The sequence below is a fragment of the Asterias rubens genome, chromosome 9 (genome assembly GCF_902459465.1).
Source record: "Asterias rubens chromosome 9, eAstRub1.3, whole genome shotgun sequence".
NCBI lineage: Eukaryota > Metazoa > Echinodermata > Asteroidea > Forcipulatida > Asteriidae > Asterias > Asterias rubens.
The window spans coordinates 14130744-14148948 of NC_047070.1; the positions used below are offsets into that span (position 1 = coordinate 14130744).

An 18205-nucleotide genomic window follows, 5' to 3' on the forward strand; every position below is an offset into this window, starting at 1 on the left:
TTCCATACAACGTTGAGTAGGCCTAAGAGCAGTTAAAATGTCAAAATAGTTCAGATAGCTTCTGTCATCGTTTTCCGGATTGGTGGTTTCAATTGCTTTTGTCACTGGGGTCAATGCAGGTCACTGGGGTCAATGCAGGTCATAGACCTTTTCGCAAATACTGGGGCGCGCGCGTAAAGCTTGAAATTAGGTGCATTGTGGTCTAGCTGGTATCCAAATTTGATCCATACCTATCCCACAATGCACCTCATTCAACAGTCTGCGCTTGCGCATTGGTATTTGCGATAAGGTCTATTGGCGATAAAGTGGTATGGGGTGAACTTCTCCATTGTCGTTCGTCACCATATCAGACTTAAAAGTCACTGTAGTAATTGCTGTTACTCTAAATACAGTAGATTATTTGGTGTATCTGCATCCGTTGACTGCATTACCATAGATGACTTCACTAGTAGTCTTTCTTTGATCTCTGTAGGGGTCAGACTAGGGTCATTCCCAAGCATCACAGCAATAGCACCTTCGAAAAGAACAGAAGTTGGGAATTAATTACTTCTCATGACGGTAAAAAAACTCAGATAAATAAACATGAGAAATCAAGCCTATGATATGAACGTACCAGCCCCTTCTAACATTGAGTTTCCAAATTGTAGTTTTTTTTTACTTTGACAAAGTTTAGGCCTACACTATACATTTTAAAAAAAAATTTACACAATTTTCTGACAATTTTACCTGATACAAACGGACAAGCCATAGATGTCCCGGATTGAACTTTTGTATCCGTCAAGGAGTTTTTCCAGGCGCTGTTGATGTTGACTCCTGGTGCGAAGAGGTCCACACACTTGCCCACATTGGAGAAAGATGCTACACGATCCTCGATGTCACTGGCAGACACCGTGAGGGCCTGTCAGCCAGCACAGGGAGCAACAGATTAATCAAATGACATTTAAAGGATTCGGGTACTTTTTCAAAATGTCCACAGTAGATTTACATTAAACTTACAGGGTTTGAAGATAATGACAGTGGAAAGCTTCCCTTCAAATATTACTAACTAAGGTTGTGTAGTTTTTGAGAAATGAGTAAAACAAGTCCCAAAATAATTTTGGTCTCACGAGACCAAAATTATTTTAGCATGTAAAATCCCCTTATAAACCAGTTATGATATTATACCAAAACCATAGCATAACTGGTCAATACGTTTTTACATGCTTAAACTGAGACAAAAATTATTACTCTTACTCATTTCTCAAAAACTACAGCACCTCAGTAAGTAAAATTTCAAGGGAAGCTTTCTACTATCATAATCTTCAAACTGTGTAAGTTTAATGTAAATCTGTGGACATTGTGGGTTTTTTTTTAGGAAAAAGTACATATACCCTTTGAGCAAATAAGGCCCAAATCACAATATCTCTGTTAGATCCCTATATCTTGATCACTCGAGAGCTATTATGATGTTTTTTAGCCGGTCTCGGTGGCATAGGTAAATCTGTCCGCTGGATTTTCTGTCCCCTAAAATGGGCGGAGGGGGACTCAGAAGAGGGCGCTATCAGAATAAGTTGGGGGGGGGGGGGGGGGGGCAGAGTATCCTGCCACAAAACGGCAATAGTTGTACATGGACGTTTAAATCGGGACTTTCATTGAAAACCACGTGTCATTAAGTGATGACCTCCCGACACTTTCACGAATGACATGTATCACTTTGTTTGATAATCTCACACCCTAATCAGAAAGACATTACCTTTCATTTGGTATCCAATATTTAACTAACCTCTTCTGAATTGGCGGGTGAACAACTGCATGCGTCGGCATGGGAATTACCAGCAGCCACAACAACTGTTAAACCAGACTCGACAGTTCTTTTGATCATCTTGGTCAATGATAAAGAGTAGTCTCCTCCTAAAGACATTGACACTACAGCTGGATGAGTTGCATGTTTCGCTACCCAATCAAGGGCTGAAGCGGGAAGACAAAAATATATGCATTAATAAAGGACACTTATCTTGTTATTATCGCGTCATTGGAGAAGTTGTGAGCCCACGGTTTCACAAAGCCTGTAAGCACACAAACTTACCATGCAAAGAGAACTCTTGCTTAGTAAATTATATAGGTTACCAGCCAAACGTACACTTACCATTGCTAATACTGGTACCCTGCTCATTTCTTGCTTAGCAAAGAATTTTGCATAACAAACTTTCGGCTAAATAGGTTTATGACAGCTTTTCTTTTTAGATAGACATTGTGGGGTGATTTTTTTTAACAACTTCTATTCACAGGACAAAATGCGACTTGGATGCGAAATTTTCTGAATAAAAAGAACAAAATGAACAAACCTCCAAGTACACTTGAAACTGTTCCCTCGCCTTCACAATTGAGAACTCTTGCACCGTGTAGAAAGACTTCTTTAGCTACCCCATACGTTTTACCAGCAATAATACCAGCAACATGCGTGCCGTGGCCCTGACAATCTGTGCCCTATATAGTGATAAAAATGAATTATTTGATTGCAACTCGATTGAATATGAGTGTATCAGAAAAATGGGTTTGGGCAGTTGGTTTTGAAACTATACCTCTTCATTAAAGTGGTCATACACAATGTTTGCTCTTCCCTGGAATTCCTCATGTGACGCCAGAAGACCGGTGTCCAATACATAAACATGTACCCCATCTCCCGTCCCTGTAACAAACAATACGCTCATTTAAAAACACAACAATAATATTAAGACAATGCGGAAGCCAACCATTAAAAAGGTCGAAAAAGACACGGTCCCGGTAGAAGTAGCAGTTTATAGTGGGGAAAACAATTGTTGCCCTTTCACTTTTTAAATTTTGTATTATTACAGTTTGTCCAAATGGATGGTTCCTTTTCTATCATTTAAACTTTTAATTACATCAAGGGTTCACTATGTTTGGTTAAGTCCATTGCAAATGAACTCCAATCTTCACATCCCCCCAAAAACAAAAACAAAACAAAAACCCAAAAAACAAAATCGAAAAACCATGTAATCGTTGAAATCACCTTCTACATCAAAGACTCCATCGAGTGGTAGTTCCCGCTGGTCGATACGGTCTAAACCCCACTCAGTGTGAAGATTACTCTCAGCGTGTTGAGAGGCGTCTAGATACATGTAAACTGCTTGGTCTCTTTCCACGAAATCAACTTTGGGATTTGCTCTGATCTAAACATTCAAATTTAAACGGGAAACAGAAATATTAACAGAAAGGGGAAGGTCGGTTATCAATGTCGGAAGATATCCTAAATATTCCAATATACTTGGATACTGTTGGATTATTAATGTGATATTTTTAGCAAAATAAATTATTCTTAATCCCCGAGCAGATTTCCATTCATTAAAATAAGCTATTTAGATATCAAATTTGCATCGGGGATAAATAATATTCATTCTGATCTACCCATATGCAAATTATTAATATGCATTTCTAGTAGGATATTCTTTAAGCACACTGCATGTTAAGACAAAGGGGACAAATGAAACACTCCTTTGTATTTTGTTGTTGTTTTTATGCAAGTCGCCAGACACACAAGGCCTAAAGGCAACTTCAAGGTGTGGGCTACACTTTTTTTCCAGAGGCCGTTGCCATCTACTCCGAGGGCTGAAACAGGGTTACCTCTTTTACAGTCCATACACGGATGTAGGCTTGGGTAACTTCAATCCGCAAAAACACAAGACGGTATTACTAAATGAAGAAACAGATTAGAGCAAATAAAACCCCGGTCCTTACCGCATCCAATGCACCCTGGTCTAGTTCAGCAACAAAGGCTCCTATTGTTTCTTCAAATGTTTCATGTACTCTCCAGACGACCCTAGACCGTTTCGTCATCATTTCTTCCATGGCTTGAATAGTCTCCCGAACATTGTTGTTTTCCTAACATTTAAAAACAAAACCATCGTGCTACCGTTAAGGCACAATACACCTTTGGTAAAAAAAACACACAGAATCGCAATTGGTGTATCCCATCATTATGCACAAAATAAAAAAATCTTTGAAAATTTTGACCCAATTGGCCATTGAAGTTGCAAGAAACAAAAAACGCCTTTTTGTAAGCTTTCAGATGCTTAAAAAAAGGCTTCAGGCCTGAAGTCTTCACAGGGAGCCTTTTCTCACAATGTTTGATCATCAGCTCTCCATTGCTCATTACCAAGTAAGTTTTATGCCAACGATCATTTTGAGTAATTACCAATTTGAGGAGCGGCGGGACTAAATTTAAGAATCACACTGGGAAGGAACAACCGGTACACGTTTTTACGAAAAGCCCGAACTCGTGAAACAAGTGTGTCGCATCTAACACAAAAAGTACAAGAAAGATTCAGTCGAATAGAAAACAAAAGCCACTATTACTCACCTTGAGATGGACTAGATACTTGTCTTGAAGATGACTTGCTGCTTCTCCATAAAGAGGAGCTAAAGACACCACCACTCCAGGGAAGAGGGAAACGACTACCATGAAGGTTTGTAGCCAATTCAATACCGAATTAGCCATCTGGGACCTCGGAAATAGATTCACTCACAATAATGTCCGTAGAAGTAGCCAGTGTATTCTGGCAAATCAAACTGCGGCGATGTATTTTACCAAAGACAATAAAACATAACTTGGAAGAAGTGACTTCTGTTGCGGCATCCAATTGTAAAAATAATAGTTCTTATCTACATTAAGAAATAAAAATCACTGTTGTGGTTTTTCACTTGGTGTTGAGTATCACCAGTTAAGGTGTGTTCATAGTCAATATTAGGTTTTAGACTGCGTAGAAAACGCTTTGTTTAATGTTGGTAAAAGGTGTAGCATTTTCCTACCAGTATTTCTTATTATAAGGGTACGTTGATCGCTGGACCGTATAAAGTGAAGATTAATGAAGTTGCTGGTGTTTGTGTGTAAACAACAAACATGTTTTGGTTATGCGTTATATATGAAACAACTATGCATTACCACTCTGGTAACAATTGAAGCAATGCTATTGATGTCTCATCATGCAATGCCCCAAATCCTATATAACGCTAATGATACTGCTATTAATGTTTTAGTATTCATGATACATGGCCGGTTATGTTCTGAGCATCGATATAGCACTGTTAATTCACATCAGCGCCGTGGGGGGGGGGGGGTACCCCACACTTAATTTCAGTTCCCTCCGGTGCCTCCCCCAAACAAAAACATAAAAAAGTGGTTTCAAAAGCAAAAAGATGGGGGAAAATCCGTTTTTGTATAGACGAAATGTAGTGAAAGATCGCCATCGGGATCGCTACATACCGCGGCCACAAAGTTCCACGGTGACCCCTTGCAGCAAACCCCTTCCCCCAAAAGGAAGACCCCCCCCCTCCCCTAACAAACCCGTTCACCCTACCCCAAAACTTGGAGAAATGCCCTCTGTGCCTCCACCAACAAGGCCCTGGCCATGGCTACGCCGCTGGTTACTATATCATCGGGGGGGGGGGGGGGGTAGGGGAGGGGAGAGTTTGCACCAAGGGTTCGAAGTTAGGGTTTATCGGTAACCTTTAACGAAAATCCATATTGCGAATCTAGTATAAACAAACGAAAACAAATAATTATTTAAAACGACTTCAAATAAAGTGACGTGGATATAATTATATATTTTATTCATTACTTCACCATTATTATATAATACATTACTACAAATATTGGAACAATTTTGTGACAAGAAGTCGGGTACTGAGACTACAGACCAACGTTGAAACAGTTAAATACATCTACAAGCTACTAGGATGCACATTATGGAACATTAATGCTGAACTAATTTAGTTTGTATAGGTTTTCTAACTGATGTCTGGTTTATCATTATGAACTTTAAAGGCACTATACACGTTTGGTAATTGTCAAAGACCAGTGTTCTCACTTGGTGTATCCCATCATCAGCATAAAATAACAAGCCTGTGAAAATTTGGGCTCAATTGGTCATCAAAGTTGCGAGAAAATGATGAAAGAAAAACACCCTTGTTGGACGAATTTGTGTGCTTTCAGATAGAAATAAAAGACTTCTAGCTATAAGTCTTTTATTATTTTAGTGAGAAATTACCTCTTTCTCAAAAACTACGTTACTACTTCAGAGGGAGAGGTTTCCCACAGTGATTTATACTATCAACAGCTCTCCAACGCTCGTTACCAAGTAAGATTTTCAAGTTAATATTTGTTTTGAGTAATTACCAAACGTGTACCTTCCCTTTAAGCAATTCTATTTTATACGGGACTTTAGAGACGTTTTATGACTGTTGATCTGTGGACTCCCTTCAACGCAGTTTATAAACCCCAGTCAAACAATAACAAGTTTTAAAGAACCGATTGTTTCAACAGTAGTTTGTGTTTATTGACAAAAACAATCTTAGAATCACTTCGGTGGTTTCAGTTGTCCAAGCGATAAGGATGTTTTCTGATCGTAAAAGTTGCCCCCCCCCCCCCCCAAACCCCACACCTTTCACACAACTCGGGATACGTCCCAATAATGTAAACACTTTTTAACGCGTGTAAACTGTTTCACATTTCAATGTTGAAGATCGGGCAACACTTTATGTCATAATTAGGAGTGCAGACCTTTAACAATTTGATTGGGCATTCTGTGAGAGATTTTGTTTTTCAAATAACGGCAAGTGTTTTAGATCATTGCAGTTTTGATTTTTACATCCTATAAAATGCTCAAATTGATTACAGAAAATGTGTATCCCCTGCGTGCGAAAAACAATATTTAACAGGATGTCCCGGACAGCAGCTGCGGTAGTCCTCAAACTGAGTACAGACGGCGACCCGGTGAAGCAAGGTGCGCCATCATTCGCCATGACAAGTTAGAGTAGACGTTGAGGTCGCCCTTTCCAAATGGTTCGATACCTTGGTGAACTTCAGTGCTGAAAATTTAGAGAGAAAAAATACGTTACAGTCAACTTTAGCACAATGGAGAACATGCTACATAGAAAGAAAGATTTTACTTTACATTTCTTTTCCTGTTTTTAATTTATTATGATTTTACATGTATATTTTTCCTAAACACCGAAACAAAATTCTCTTACAAAAACAATTTTAAGACGATGACAGTTTATATTTCTTGACACTTTGAAATAAACAAAAGATGACATCAAGTATCACTGCGATTGCAACCCACTCTATTTGTACATATCCAATTGACATTTTAGACAAACATGTTTGAATTTCTTTTGAATATAATTTTTTGAATTAAACTAAAATACGTTGTATGGTCCTGTCACATGTACTTACATATTATCTTACGTCATCTGCAGCTTCATGAATTATTCAACAGGAACCTGCAACCAAAGAAAACATACCATTATTTAATTGAACATGAAAGACAGAAGCACAATGAGGATATTGACACATCTAGGATCCATGTACAATATTTAAGGCACCATGGTCCAATTTCATAGCTCTGCTTAAAGGCAGTGGACACTATTGGTAATTACTCAAAATAATTATCATCATAAAACCTTTCTTGAGTACGAGTAATGGGGAGATTTGGATAGTATAAAACATTGTGAGAAACAGCTCCATCTGAAGTGACGTAGTTTTCGAGAAAGAAGTAATTTTCCACAAATTTGATTTCGAGACCTCAAGTTTAGAACTTGAGGTCTCGAAATCAAGCATCAGAAAGCACACAAATTCGTGTGACGGAGGGTGTTTTTTCTTTCATTATTATCTCGCAACTTCGACGACCGGTTGAGCTCAAATTTGCAACGGTTTGTTATTTTATGCATATGTTGAGATACACCAACTGTGAAGACTAGTCTTTGACAATTACCAATAGTTTCCACTGTCTTTAAGCAGAACATATCGCTTACATTTGTTTGCTAAACACAAATGAGCAAGAAACCAGTCACAAATTGTACATGTGACACATGCATTTGGGCCGATTACTGTGTTATGGTCAGCATAATTATGTTGTGCTTTTGTAAGCATGTCTTTAAGACTTGGCCGTGTGCTTGTACGTTACTGCTCTCTGGGCCACTGAACCCCAATGGTTGCCACGATGTTCATTATCACAACATTATCTGATGAGCTCATTTATGTTTTACCACCAAATGATACCAATGGGTTCGACCAGAATGTTGGATTGAATAACCCTCACACGATGTGCACTGTATAACACAATCAAGACAATATTCATCCCCCATCACAAAATTGAAAAACAGAGAAGAGCAGATTTTATCATAATAACAGTACAGTGTATCCCAAGGGACGCTTAAAGGCCCATAGAACCAGACAAAGGCTGAACATCTGCATCGTGGCCGATCGATTCAAGTTTAGCTTCCCGAGCGTGCTGAGCGCCCGGTCAACTGCGGGCCAATCGCCCCCAGATCACCACGCCATAAACGGAAAACCGTAATCAACATGTAAGGCCCCCTCCCTTTATTATAATGCTGGAATTGCGAATCCTTCCTTATAGTAGTATAAATTCGATCGCATTACTCTAGTTCAACACTATACATGTCCAGTATCAAAATTATTTTGAAATTGCTCCTAATTACTAAAGCCATCGACCCTTGCCCAACATTACATCGCCGATCTCATCGCAACCAGCTGACGAGAAAGTCTACACCTCAAGCTGAGTTTTTTCTTTGTTATGACTTGTTCAACGGGTTCCTAAAAGCTGTCGACAGCCAAACGGGTTCATACAGGCTGTCGACAACTCAACGGGTTCATACAGGCTGTCGACAGCTCAACGGGTTCATACAGGCTGTCGACAGCTCAACGGGTTCCTACACAGGCTATCGACAGCTCAACCGGTTCCCAAAGGTTGTCGACAGTTCAACCGGTTCCTAAAGGCTGTCGACAGCTCAACGGGTTCATACAGGCTGTCGACAGCTCAACGGGTTCATACAGGCTGTCGACAGCTCAACGGGTTCATACAGGCTGTCGGCAGCTCAACGGGTTCCTACACAGGCTATCGACAGCTCAACCGGTTCCCAAAGGTTGTCGACAGTTCAACCGGTTCCTAAAGGCTGTCGACAGCTCAACGGGTTCATACAATACAAGCTGTCGACAGCTCAACGGGTTCCTATACAGGCTGTCGACAGCTCTTTTTAATGGCCGATTTATTGTTATAGTCGATCAAAATCATAAAAATAAACACATTGTAACAAATGCTACCAAAATGACAGGCACGAAGTGCGATGATATAATAATTATTTTCGTCTCCGTCAAACATGTAGGAATTAGCGCAGCATTGATTATGTCATGTAAACATCTAAACAATAGAAGACCAACATAAAGTACACCTATCATTATTCTCTTGTCTTTAGCTGTCTAGTATAGTCAAGGTGACTAATGGTACATAATCAGTTTATGGTTGGAGGAACTCTGGGCCTGTGTCTCATCCTACTGTACTCCTCCATAGGGGACATTATCAATGCATTAAAACCACCCATAATAAAGGATGAATTTATTAATAACTGGCGCCAGCTGCAACTCAAGAAGGCGGTGGTTTGGGGAGGGGCGTTCAGCCATGAGCGCATGTACAGAATATTGATTTTTTTTTTTTTTTTTTTTAATTCTGCTTATCACATTCTGCTTAACACCATTTTATTATTAATTTTTAGACTTGAAAGTTAACACAATTCACAGTTTCATTCGTGGATCGGAATAAATGATGTGCCTCAGCTTTTTGTGTGACTCGGCCTTACTCCGTGCTCTGTGGTCTTAAACAGTCGTTTAAGATCTTTCAGGGTTGCGGCCTTGTGATAGGTCAGTATATTAAATTCAGTGTTGAAATCAGTGCTCAGTCACTTGTCTCTACACTGTCCACACAGAGACAGCTGGTCCCAATGGTCTTAAGTTGGTTAGGTTTGGCCACCCATACCGAAACATTGGAGTAGTCTCATGAGAGTTTATGCATTAGACGAGCAGCTTGTGATGAAAGATCGCAATAATTTAAGGTAGCCACAATAAATAATAACCCCATATAAATATTGGCAAGATTTCTGCTCGTCTGTGCTCATTTTGAAGAGTGTGTATAATATCACACCCTTGCTGTATTGGATCTTTTGGACATCCAATCTGTGGGGTGTGTGGGGTAGGCCTACCGAAAAAGATCGCTGGGTATTGCTATAATAAGGGAAACTGGTGAATTATTATATCAACAAGTTTAACATTGCGTTTGAAGAATATTCTCCCACAACAGTGTATTACTAATTTGTTTGTGTATACAAAGCCAGTTATCAATGCTTGGAAATATAGCTGTAGGCCTATATCATCTCATAGCGTACCCCGTACAATCGGAAGCTCCTGGAAAATAATTGACTGGTTTCAAGTGGCCATAATTTCTTCTTTGTGGCGAACACCTGGGCTGGCTGTAGCCCGCTGAGCGCCGCTCTTCCGCGTTTAATCACGTAGCGGACCGTGCCGCTGCATTAAAACTTCGCCGAGAAAACCGACTCACAGTCGGTAGGATGTGTCAAATGACGTGGCCGTGCTGGGGACTTCACACACTGTACCGTAATACCAGAACCAGACTGATTTAGTTCAATTCAATTTCAAGATGGCTTTCATGAGCCTCCGCAACTCAAATAAAAATACAATTAAGTTATGTTTCAAGGACTGGAAAAATGGATGGCTATCTCACTTCCGGTTTCATAAAACCAATTTCAAAAAACCTGTAAGCACAAAAACTTGAAAAGAGCAAAATATTCGTGCTTAGCAAAAATAAGTTTCCAGCCAAAACACCGTACATTTACAATTGCTGTGACTGGTACCCCGCTATTTTTCTGCTTAGCAAAGGACATTTAGCCAAGCAGAACTTTCTGCTCAACAGCTTCAGCAGGGCTATATAGGCCCCAACTTCATAAAGCTGTTTAGCAGAAAATACATTTCTTCGCTAAGCATAACTCGCAGCTGCAACAGCGAAACGTTTTGAACCAATTTCAAGAAACCTGTAAGCACAAAAACTTGAAAAGAACATAATATTTTTGCTTAGCAAAAATAGGTTTTAGCCAAAACACCGTATAATTATTTAAAATTGCTGTGACTGGTACCCCGCAATTTTTTTGCTTAGCGAAAGACATTAGCCCAGCAGATTTTTCTGCTCCCCAGCTTTATGAAACTTCAGGGCTATATGCTCCAACTTCATAAAGCTGTTGAGCAGAAAATACCCTTTCTTTGCTAAGCATAAAATGAGTGAGGCAGCAGCTGCAACAACGAAACGTTGTGAAATTCTGGCTTGTTACCAGTTTCTGACAAGCAAGATTTGTCAGAGCAAGTTTGCTATGCTTACAGGCTTTTATGAAATTCGGCCCAGGTGGCGTTAATCACTAAACCTTAAACTTCACCCCAGTAGACCCTCTGGCCGCCGTTGGAATAGTTGGAGTGGCCCATTCTGTCACCCTACACCCTATCAATTTGGAAGGTGCCATACCTCGGCGTACAGGCAGGGAATAACACCCCACTTGTTTATTTAATTTCTGTCGAGAGGGTCGTTTCTAAGCTATACCGCAGTATCAACTAGTTTCTATATCAATTCTATATCAAGGTTTTTAGCTTTGGCGACTGATACACGTCTCCAAGTGTTCATGCCCCTTGTGACCCTTGACCCAGACCGACAAATTGCCATCAGTCATCCGATCAACTCAAAGAAGGCATACCATTGTTGTGGTTTTATTGTTTTTAATAAACAAGTTGTCCACTTGTCCACTGGAAATACGTTTTTATGCAAAGAAATCATATAAAATGTTACCCACTTAAATTCGGAAGAAAAAAAAATCTCGCCGACGCTCATGAATGCAAGGGGCAAAAAAACACCGCGATAAACTGCGAAAACACAAGCAGTGCTTTCAAAAATAATTATCACCGTAGAATCAAGGGCACGAATCAAGTGATGGACAAGGGGAGGGGGACCTCCGGGGCACTTGTCCAAAACCGTGCCCTCCTCCAAATTTGAAATGTGTACTTCTTTTAAATTAAATAATACCATAACAGAGAAATCTCATAAATTTTTTCAAATGTTGCTATTTCACACGCATTTTTGTTTTAACTTCGCAAATGGCATATTTGCCCCACTAGCGCACACACTTGTCTTGATGCCCTTGAACCTTGAATGAGAGATCGTAAATCAACAATTTAGAACATTCGAATCCCAAATCGTGAGTGCATTCCGTCTACGATACATGACAGTGTGTTGTTTAAAGACACTGGACACTATTGGTTATTATTGTCAAAGACCAGTCTTCACTGTTGGTGTATCTCGACATTTGCATAAAATAACAAACCTGTGAAAATTTGAGCTCGATCGGTCATCGAAGTTGCGAAATAACGAAAGAAAAAACGACCTTGTCACACGAAGTTGTGTGCTTTCAGATGCTTATTTTCGAGACCTCAAAATTCTAAATCTGAGGTCTCGAAAACTACTCCTTTCTCGAAAACGACATACTTTAGAGAGAGCCGTTTCTCACAAAGTTTTATACTCTCGCAACCTCCCCCCATTACTCGTAATCGAGAAAGGTTTTATGCTAGTAACTATTTTGAGTAATTACCAATAGTGTCCACTGCCTTTAAGGATCTGACAACAAATCAATCAACTGAAGCTAATATTGTTTACCGTGGGCGGAAGTTAATGTTTAGCACGGTTTACAGCAATGTTAACAAACACAGCAACAGATTCTTGTAGTTGTTCTTGTCAATAGTCTTTCTTTGTATGTGTCTGTATTTATAATAATATAAAGAAGGATCTACATTTATACACCAAGTGCGGACTAGTCTTTGACAGTTACCATATACCATGCCTTTAAAGGCAGTGGACACTATTGGTAATTACTCAAAATAATTGTTAGCACAAAACCTGACTTGGTAACGAGTAATAGGGAGAGGTTGATAGTATAAAACATTGTGAGAAACGGCTCCCTCTGAAGTGACGTAGTTTTCGAGAAAGAAGTAATTCTCCACGTTTTTGATTTCGAGACATCAGATTTAGAAATTGAGGTATCGAAATCAAGCATCTGAAAGCACACAACTTTGTGTGACAAGGGATTTGTCTCCATTATTATCTCGCAACTTCGACGACCAATTGAGCTCAAATTTTCACAGTTTTTTTTTAATGCATATGTTGAGATACACCAAGTGGGAAGACTGGTCTTTGACAATTACCAATACTGTCCAGTGTCTTTAATTAAATTTATCGTCATCAGAATCATGTTTGCACTTTATTAATTATATTCTTAGATTTTAATTGAACAAAAGGACACAGCAGTCATATCCATCCTTCAACACATCGCCAAGGACTAAATTGACTGAATTAGTTCTCAACAAAAACCTCGGCAAAATAATCAATGTGCAAATGGATCCAGATGAGCCAGTTCATGTAAACGTTCTGCACGGACGGCTACGCAACAATGGTAGTTTAGTGCCAAGGTCATTTCCCATGATATTTATTTGTTCTGATTAATAATACGGCAGGTCGGTTGTCACATCCGTGTTTAACATCTGCTTCTGACTTTATTACGATCACACGATGAAACCGTTGTAGGAAAGACCAGACTTAAAGGCACTGGACACTGTTGGTAATTGTCAAAGACTAGCCTTCACAGTTGGAGTATCTCAACATATGCATAAAATAACAAACCTGTGGAAATTTGAGCTCAATCGGTCATCGAAGTTGCGAGATAATAATGAAAGAAGAAAACGCCCTTGTCACACGAAGTTGTGTGCGTTTAGATGGTTGATTTCGAGACCTCAAGTTCTAAACCTGAGGTCTCGAAATCAAATCAGTGGAAAATTACTTCTTTCTCGAAAACTATGTCACTTTAGATGGAGCTGTTTCTCCCAATGTTTTGTACTATCAACCTCTCCCCATTACTCTTCACAAAGAAAGGTTTTATGCTAATAAATATTTTTAGTAATTACCAATAGTGTCCACTGCCTTTAATAAATTGACGGCACCCGGCCGCCACATCGCGCTGCAACTATACAGGTTTCTGATTGGAAGAAAAAAACCACGCTAGCAAAATATTGTCAATGTAAGGAAATTGGAAAACAATCGGTGAATACTGTTTCAAATTAGAAATCTAGGCTTCCTGTATTACGCACTGTTGCAGCTTTTCAATTAATATTTCCTTTTACGTTAAGCTTTTATCTCAGAGCCGAGAATAATTAAACGTGGTTATAATACGGTTCGCATTTGGTTAATGACTGAATGGTCTGTCAGACTGGAAAAAACCCCAAACTATTTGGCAAAATTAGATTCAAGAGAATAATGTGTATTCCACTGCAGCCATCTTTTACGGATTTATCTTTTATGGATTTGTGAAAGTTACAAATGATGGAGGAAGATTAACATGAATAGAAAATGTTTTTTAATTGAAAGCATGAGGATAAAAACAAATGTTCTAAGCATGGTATCAGAAAACGAATGGATAAAATATACTGCCATGGCACAATCGTATAAATCAGTGGTCATGGTCGAATCAAATGGAGAGCACAGCACATTGGGAAAATAACAACTTGACGGCGACCATCGGTGGTCAACCTAAATTAGTCAACTCAAACTTTCAGACCAACTAAGCAGCCAAAAGTTCCAAAGTAAAGAAAGTTAAAGACATCCATGGACACTATTGGTAATTGTCAAAGACCAGTCTTCTCACTTGGTGTATCTCAACATCTGCACAAAATAACAAACCTATGAAAATATGGGCTCAATTGGTCGTCGAAGTTGCGAGATAAGAATGGAAAGAAAAAAAATTGTCACATGAAGTTGTGTGCTTTTAGATGGTTGATTTCGAGACCTCAAATTCTAAACTTGAGGTCTCGAAATCAAGTTCGTGGAAATTACTTCTTGCTCGAAAACTATGTCACTTCAGAGGGAGCCGTTTATCACAATGTTTCAATACTATACTATCAACCTCTCCCCATTACTCGTCACCAAGTAAGGATGTATGCTAAAATTATTTTGAGTAATTACCATTAGTGTCCACAGCTTTAAAAGCAAGTTCAGAGCAAACATGAATTATTTTATCCGACGGAAAATAAAATCCAAAACCCAAAACGTACCTTTCTCCTTTTTGAGCGTCCCTCCGATTGAAGTGTTCTTGTACACATGTCCACACATTCACCAAATGACATTTGCTGCTGATCGGGGGAATAGTCCATGTCAGCAAGACTCGCCAGTGCAAGGATGTAACTACACGCTATTCTAAGAATAGCCAACTTGGAAAGTTTCTGGTTGTGTGAGTAAGACGGCACAGCTCTTCTAAGTCCCTCAAAGGCTGCACTGATTGTATGAACGCGATTCCTTTCACGAGCATTCGCAACAATTCTTCGGGATCTACTCAGGTTTTTATAGGATCGAGAAGTCTTTTTAGATCGGGGTACTCGTGAGGAACCACTCGAGTCTGGGGAATGGTGAGGGCTACCGTCTTCACCATCCATTAGAGTCTCCGGTGAGTTAGTACCTTGGGATCCATCTTCGTTATCACTCTTACCATCGTCACTAGACATCCCACCACTACCATACATGCTTCGCATCATCATCGATTGCTGGGCAAAAGTTTTAGAGATAGTTGGGTTAAGGTCAAGGCTGTCTTCGCTGGAGTGGCTGGCCCGACTGAAATGACCCTGTAAGGCCAACATACCGGGTATCAACTCATCCACACCACAATCACCCCTATCATCACCACCATCATCACCACCATCATCACCACCACGACCCCACCCTACCAGTGTCACTTTACTTGTCTCATAGCAACGAGATTCATCATCGTCATCATCATCATCGTCAGTGTCACTGGTCAACTCCATTGCTGGTCCACAATGGTCCTCTTGAAGATGACTTGGTAAGTCCACGGGTTCCTCCTTAACCAGAGGGTTGCTTGTGCTTGTACTCAATCGTCTTGGTTCACTCTGCTTCCGTTTGTTTCTCCTAGAGTAACCAGCTGGGGATAGTTTGGGAAGATGAACGTCTTGTCTTGTGTCACTTTGCTCCTCATCTTGATCCTGCATGATGAAGACACATGGTTGAGATGGGGTCAATGGTTCTGCTGTACAGTAAGTGTCGCCGTCCCCTTGCTGACCTGTTTTGGACGCTCGTTGCCGTCCAACATCACGGCGTGTTGAGGCTACCACTGTACCAGACATTGCTTCCGATAACTACCCCTTCAATAGTCAGATATAACTTACGAAAAAACAGAACAGATTGTTTAGCACTTGCAGGAATGATGAGACAGTATCGTTAGTTCGAAATTGCATTACTTGTATTTCTCTCGCTGCACACAGTCTGTCCAGGCAGGCTACGAGTGTGTGTGTGCGTGTGTATACAGGGTACTGTTACCGGTAATTCACCCAGCCTGGCAACACTCGACACGAGCCAATTCCGAGTCAGACAGCCCAGATGTTTCAGTCCCCGAGAATTCCTAATGTGATGCGTAATATGCGGATGTAATCTCCTACAGATTACCACACAGCGACCCCTCGTAGCTGGCAGGTAAAGTGATCGCTCACGTTCATTTAATATTGCCTATTGGTTGCCGTTGTGGACACAACTCGCTAGAGTTCCACCACACCTCTCCTCCGTTCTGCACAGAGCACAGCTGCATTTACTTGTCAATAATTCACATTTACACGATTCTGTGGGGGCCACAGTGTGAATGTCTCAAAAATATCCTTGTGTTATTAACGAGAGAGAGAAAGGAGGTAAAGGATGAGTCGAGCCGTGCTGCTAAGCTGACAGTGGGCTACAGTTGGCTGGCGAGACCCACCCGTCCATAGATGTCGTTACACCCCGGAGGCCGGCTAATAATAATGTGATCCAGCGTTTCACAAGACGGTTTTAGGGGTATTTTGTCTGCCCTTGTGTTTCTCACCCACACATACCCTACGCTCTCTCTCTACGTCTAATATGGCTTGGCCTCGACTCAATTCTCATGTGCGAGCACGACCGCCCAGCCACCAGATGTCAGATGAACGGCCACGCTGATATTGTGTTTAATGGCAGCGCATAATCCTCGCCTTATTATCGGTGATTGTATCGCCTCAATCTGTCGCTTGCTTTTGACTGTGATTAGCATACGGCCCGTAGCCACCTGTGCGCTGCCTGCCTCGCAATCAACCTCCGTCAAAGCTGCCACGGCCGGGGGTGCCGAGACGCTCACAATGCCCCGTCAATATCACACAATATTTGCCGTGTGCCGAGTAAACACAGCTCGCCCCAGGGTTTTTGCTACAATTACTGATATGCTGTCCGCGCTTGCCTTGTGTTCAACCATGGTTCAACTTGGGCTCAACTTCCAATCATCTGTGTATGTCTAACTCTATAATTAAAAGAACCATAAAACAACAATCCTTGATCATGCTTCGATAAATATCAAAATATAACCGTTTCGCAATTATAACCAAAAACCTTGCTCTGTAAGTGTAACAAGAACTGTTGTTTTTAATTGTCGATTTAGTTCCCTCTACGAAAGAAACCGGAATTGTCATCAAACCATTTATTTATTTTTTAATCTGGTATTGCATTCAAGTTGTCCGGGTCATCAATATGCGAATCATTATCTCCGCTGAAGAGACGGCCAGAAATCATAGCATTGATGGAAATTCAAATCAATATTCCAGCATCTCCCTTTTCATCTATATGCCAAGCGTTTGGGCACATATCGACTTGCGCTTTAATTATGAGTGTGCGATGCAATGAAGGGCTGAAACATGAATGATAATGTGTAGGTTAGTTTGCACTCAGCGTAACCCCAGTTGAACTTAAACTAGGAATAAAAAAAATTGTAGACTGAAATGCAGAAGGGACATCCTTGTTGAGATCGAGATCCCACCCCCCCCCCAAAAAAAAAAAAAAAAAAAAAAGAACCCTCCCATCGTTTCTCTTTCTGTTCTTTGAAATGCAAATTATAATTTCTCAACCAATTTTTTTGTAGTGGACTTAAAAGCAGGAGGGACATCCTTGTTGAGATCGAGATCCCCCCACCAGAACCCTCCCATCGTGTCTCTTTCTGTTCTTTGAACTGAATGCAAATTATAATTTCTAAATATTTTTTGTAGTGAACTGAATGCAAATTATAATTTCTCAAGGGACATCCTTGTTGAGACTTCCCCCTCCACAACCCTCCCATCGTTTCTCTTTCTGTTCTTTAAATGCAAATTGTAATTTCTGATTTTTTGTATACTGTAAGTTTAGTTGAAACAACTCGTATAACAACCTTAATTCATAATCGCAATGTCCATAAATATGACAATTTTGGTTGCATTATA

The 18205-nt window shown here is 40.2% G+C and overlaps 3 protein-coding genes across 4 annotated transcripts in view; all 3 read right to left on the reverse strand.

Annotated features, from left to right (window-relative positions):
• Positions 1 to 227: 227 nt before the first annotated feature.
• Positions 228 to 4732, reverse strand: LOC117295169 (extracellular serine proteinase-like). The gene is made up of 8 exons (XM_033777744.1): positions 4358 to 4732; positions 3736 to 3879; positions 3011 to 3170; positions 2562 to 2668; positions 2325 to 2466; positions 1763 to 1947; positions 727 to 898; positions 228 to 514 (listed from the first exon to the last, which is right to left on the reverse strand). Exons 1-8 carry the CDS (start codon positions 4493 to 4495, stop codon positions 378 to 380), a joined length of 1185 nt encoding a protein of 394 aa, XP_033633635.1. The 5' UTR covers positions 4496 to 4732; the 3' UTR covers positions 228 to 377.
• Positions 4733 to 6411: 1679 nt separating this feature from the next.
• Positions 6412 to 18205, reverse strand: part of LOC117295083 (KAT8 regulatory NSL complex subunit 3-like) — a 40774-nt gene continuing 28980 nt past the window's right edge. For both annotated transcript variants that reach the window (XM_033777653.1, XM_033777652.1), the window contains 2 exons: positions 7232 to 7278; positions 6412 to 6864 (listed from right to left, as the gene is read on the reverse strand). The gene's annotated coding sequence lies outside the window, so the exon portion shown is untranslated. The remainder of the gene's footprint in view (positions 6865 to 7231; positions 7279 to 18205) is intronic.
• On the reverse strand, positions 14963 to 16084 carry LOC117294295. Its single transcript, XM_033776655.1, has one exon. The coding sequence runs from the start codon at positions 16082 to 16084 to the stop codon at positions 14963 to 14965; it is 1122 nt and encodes a 373-aa protein (XP_033632546.1).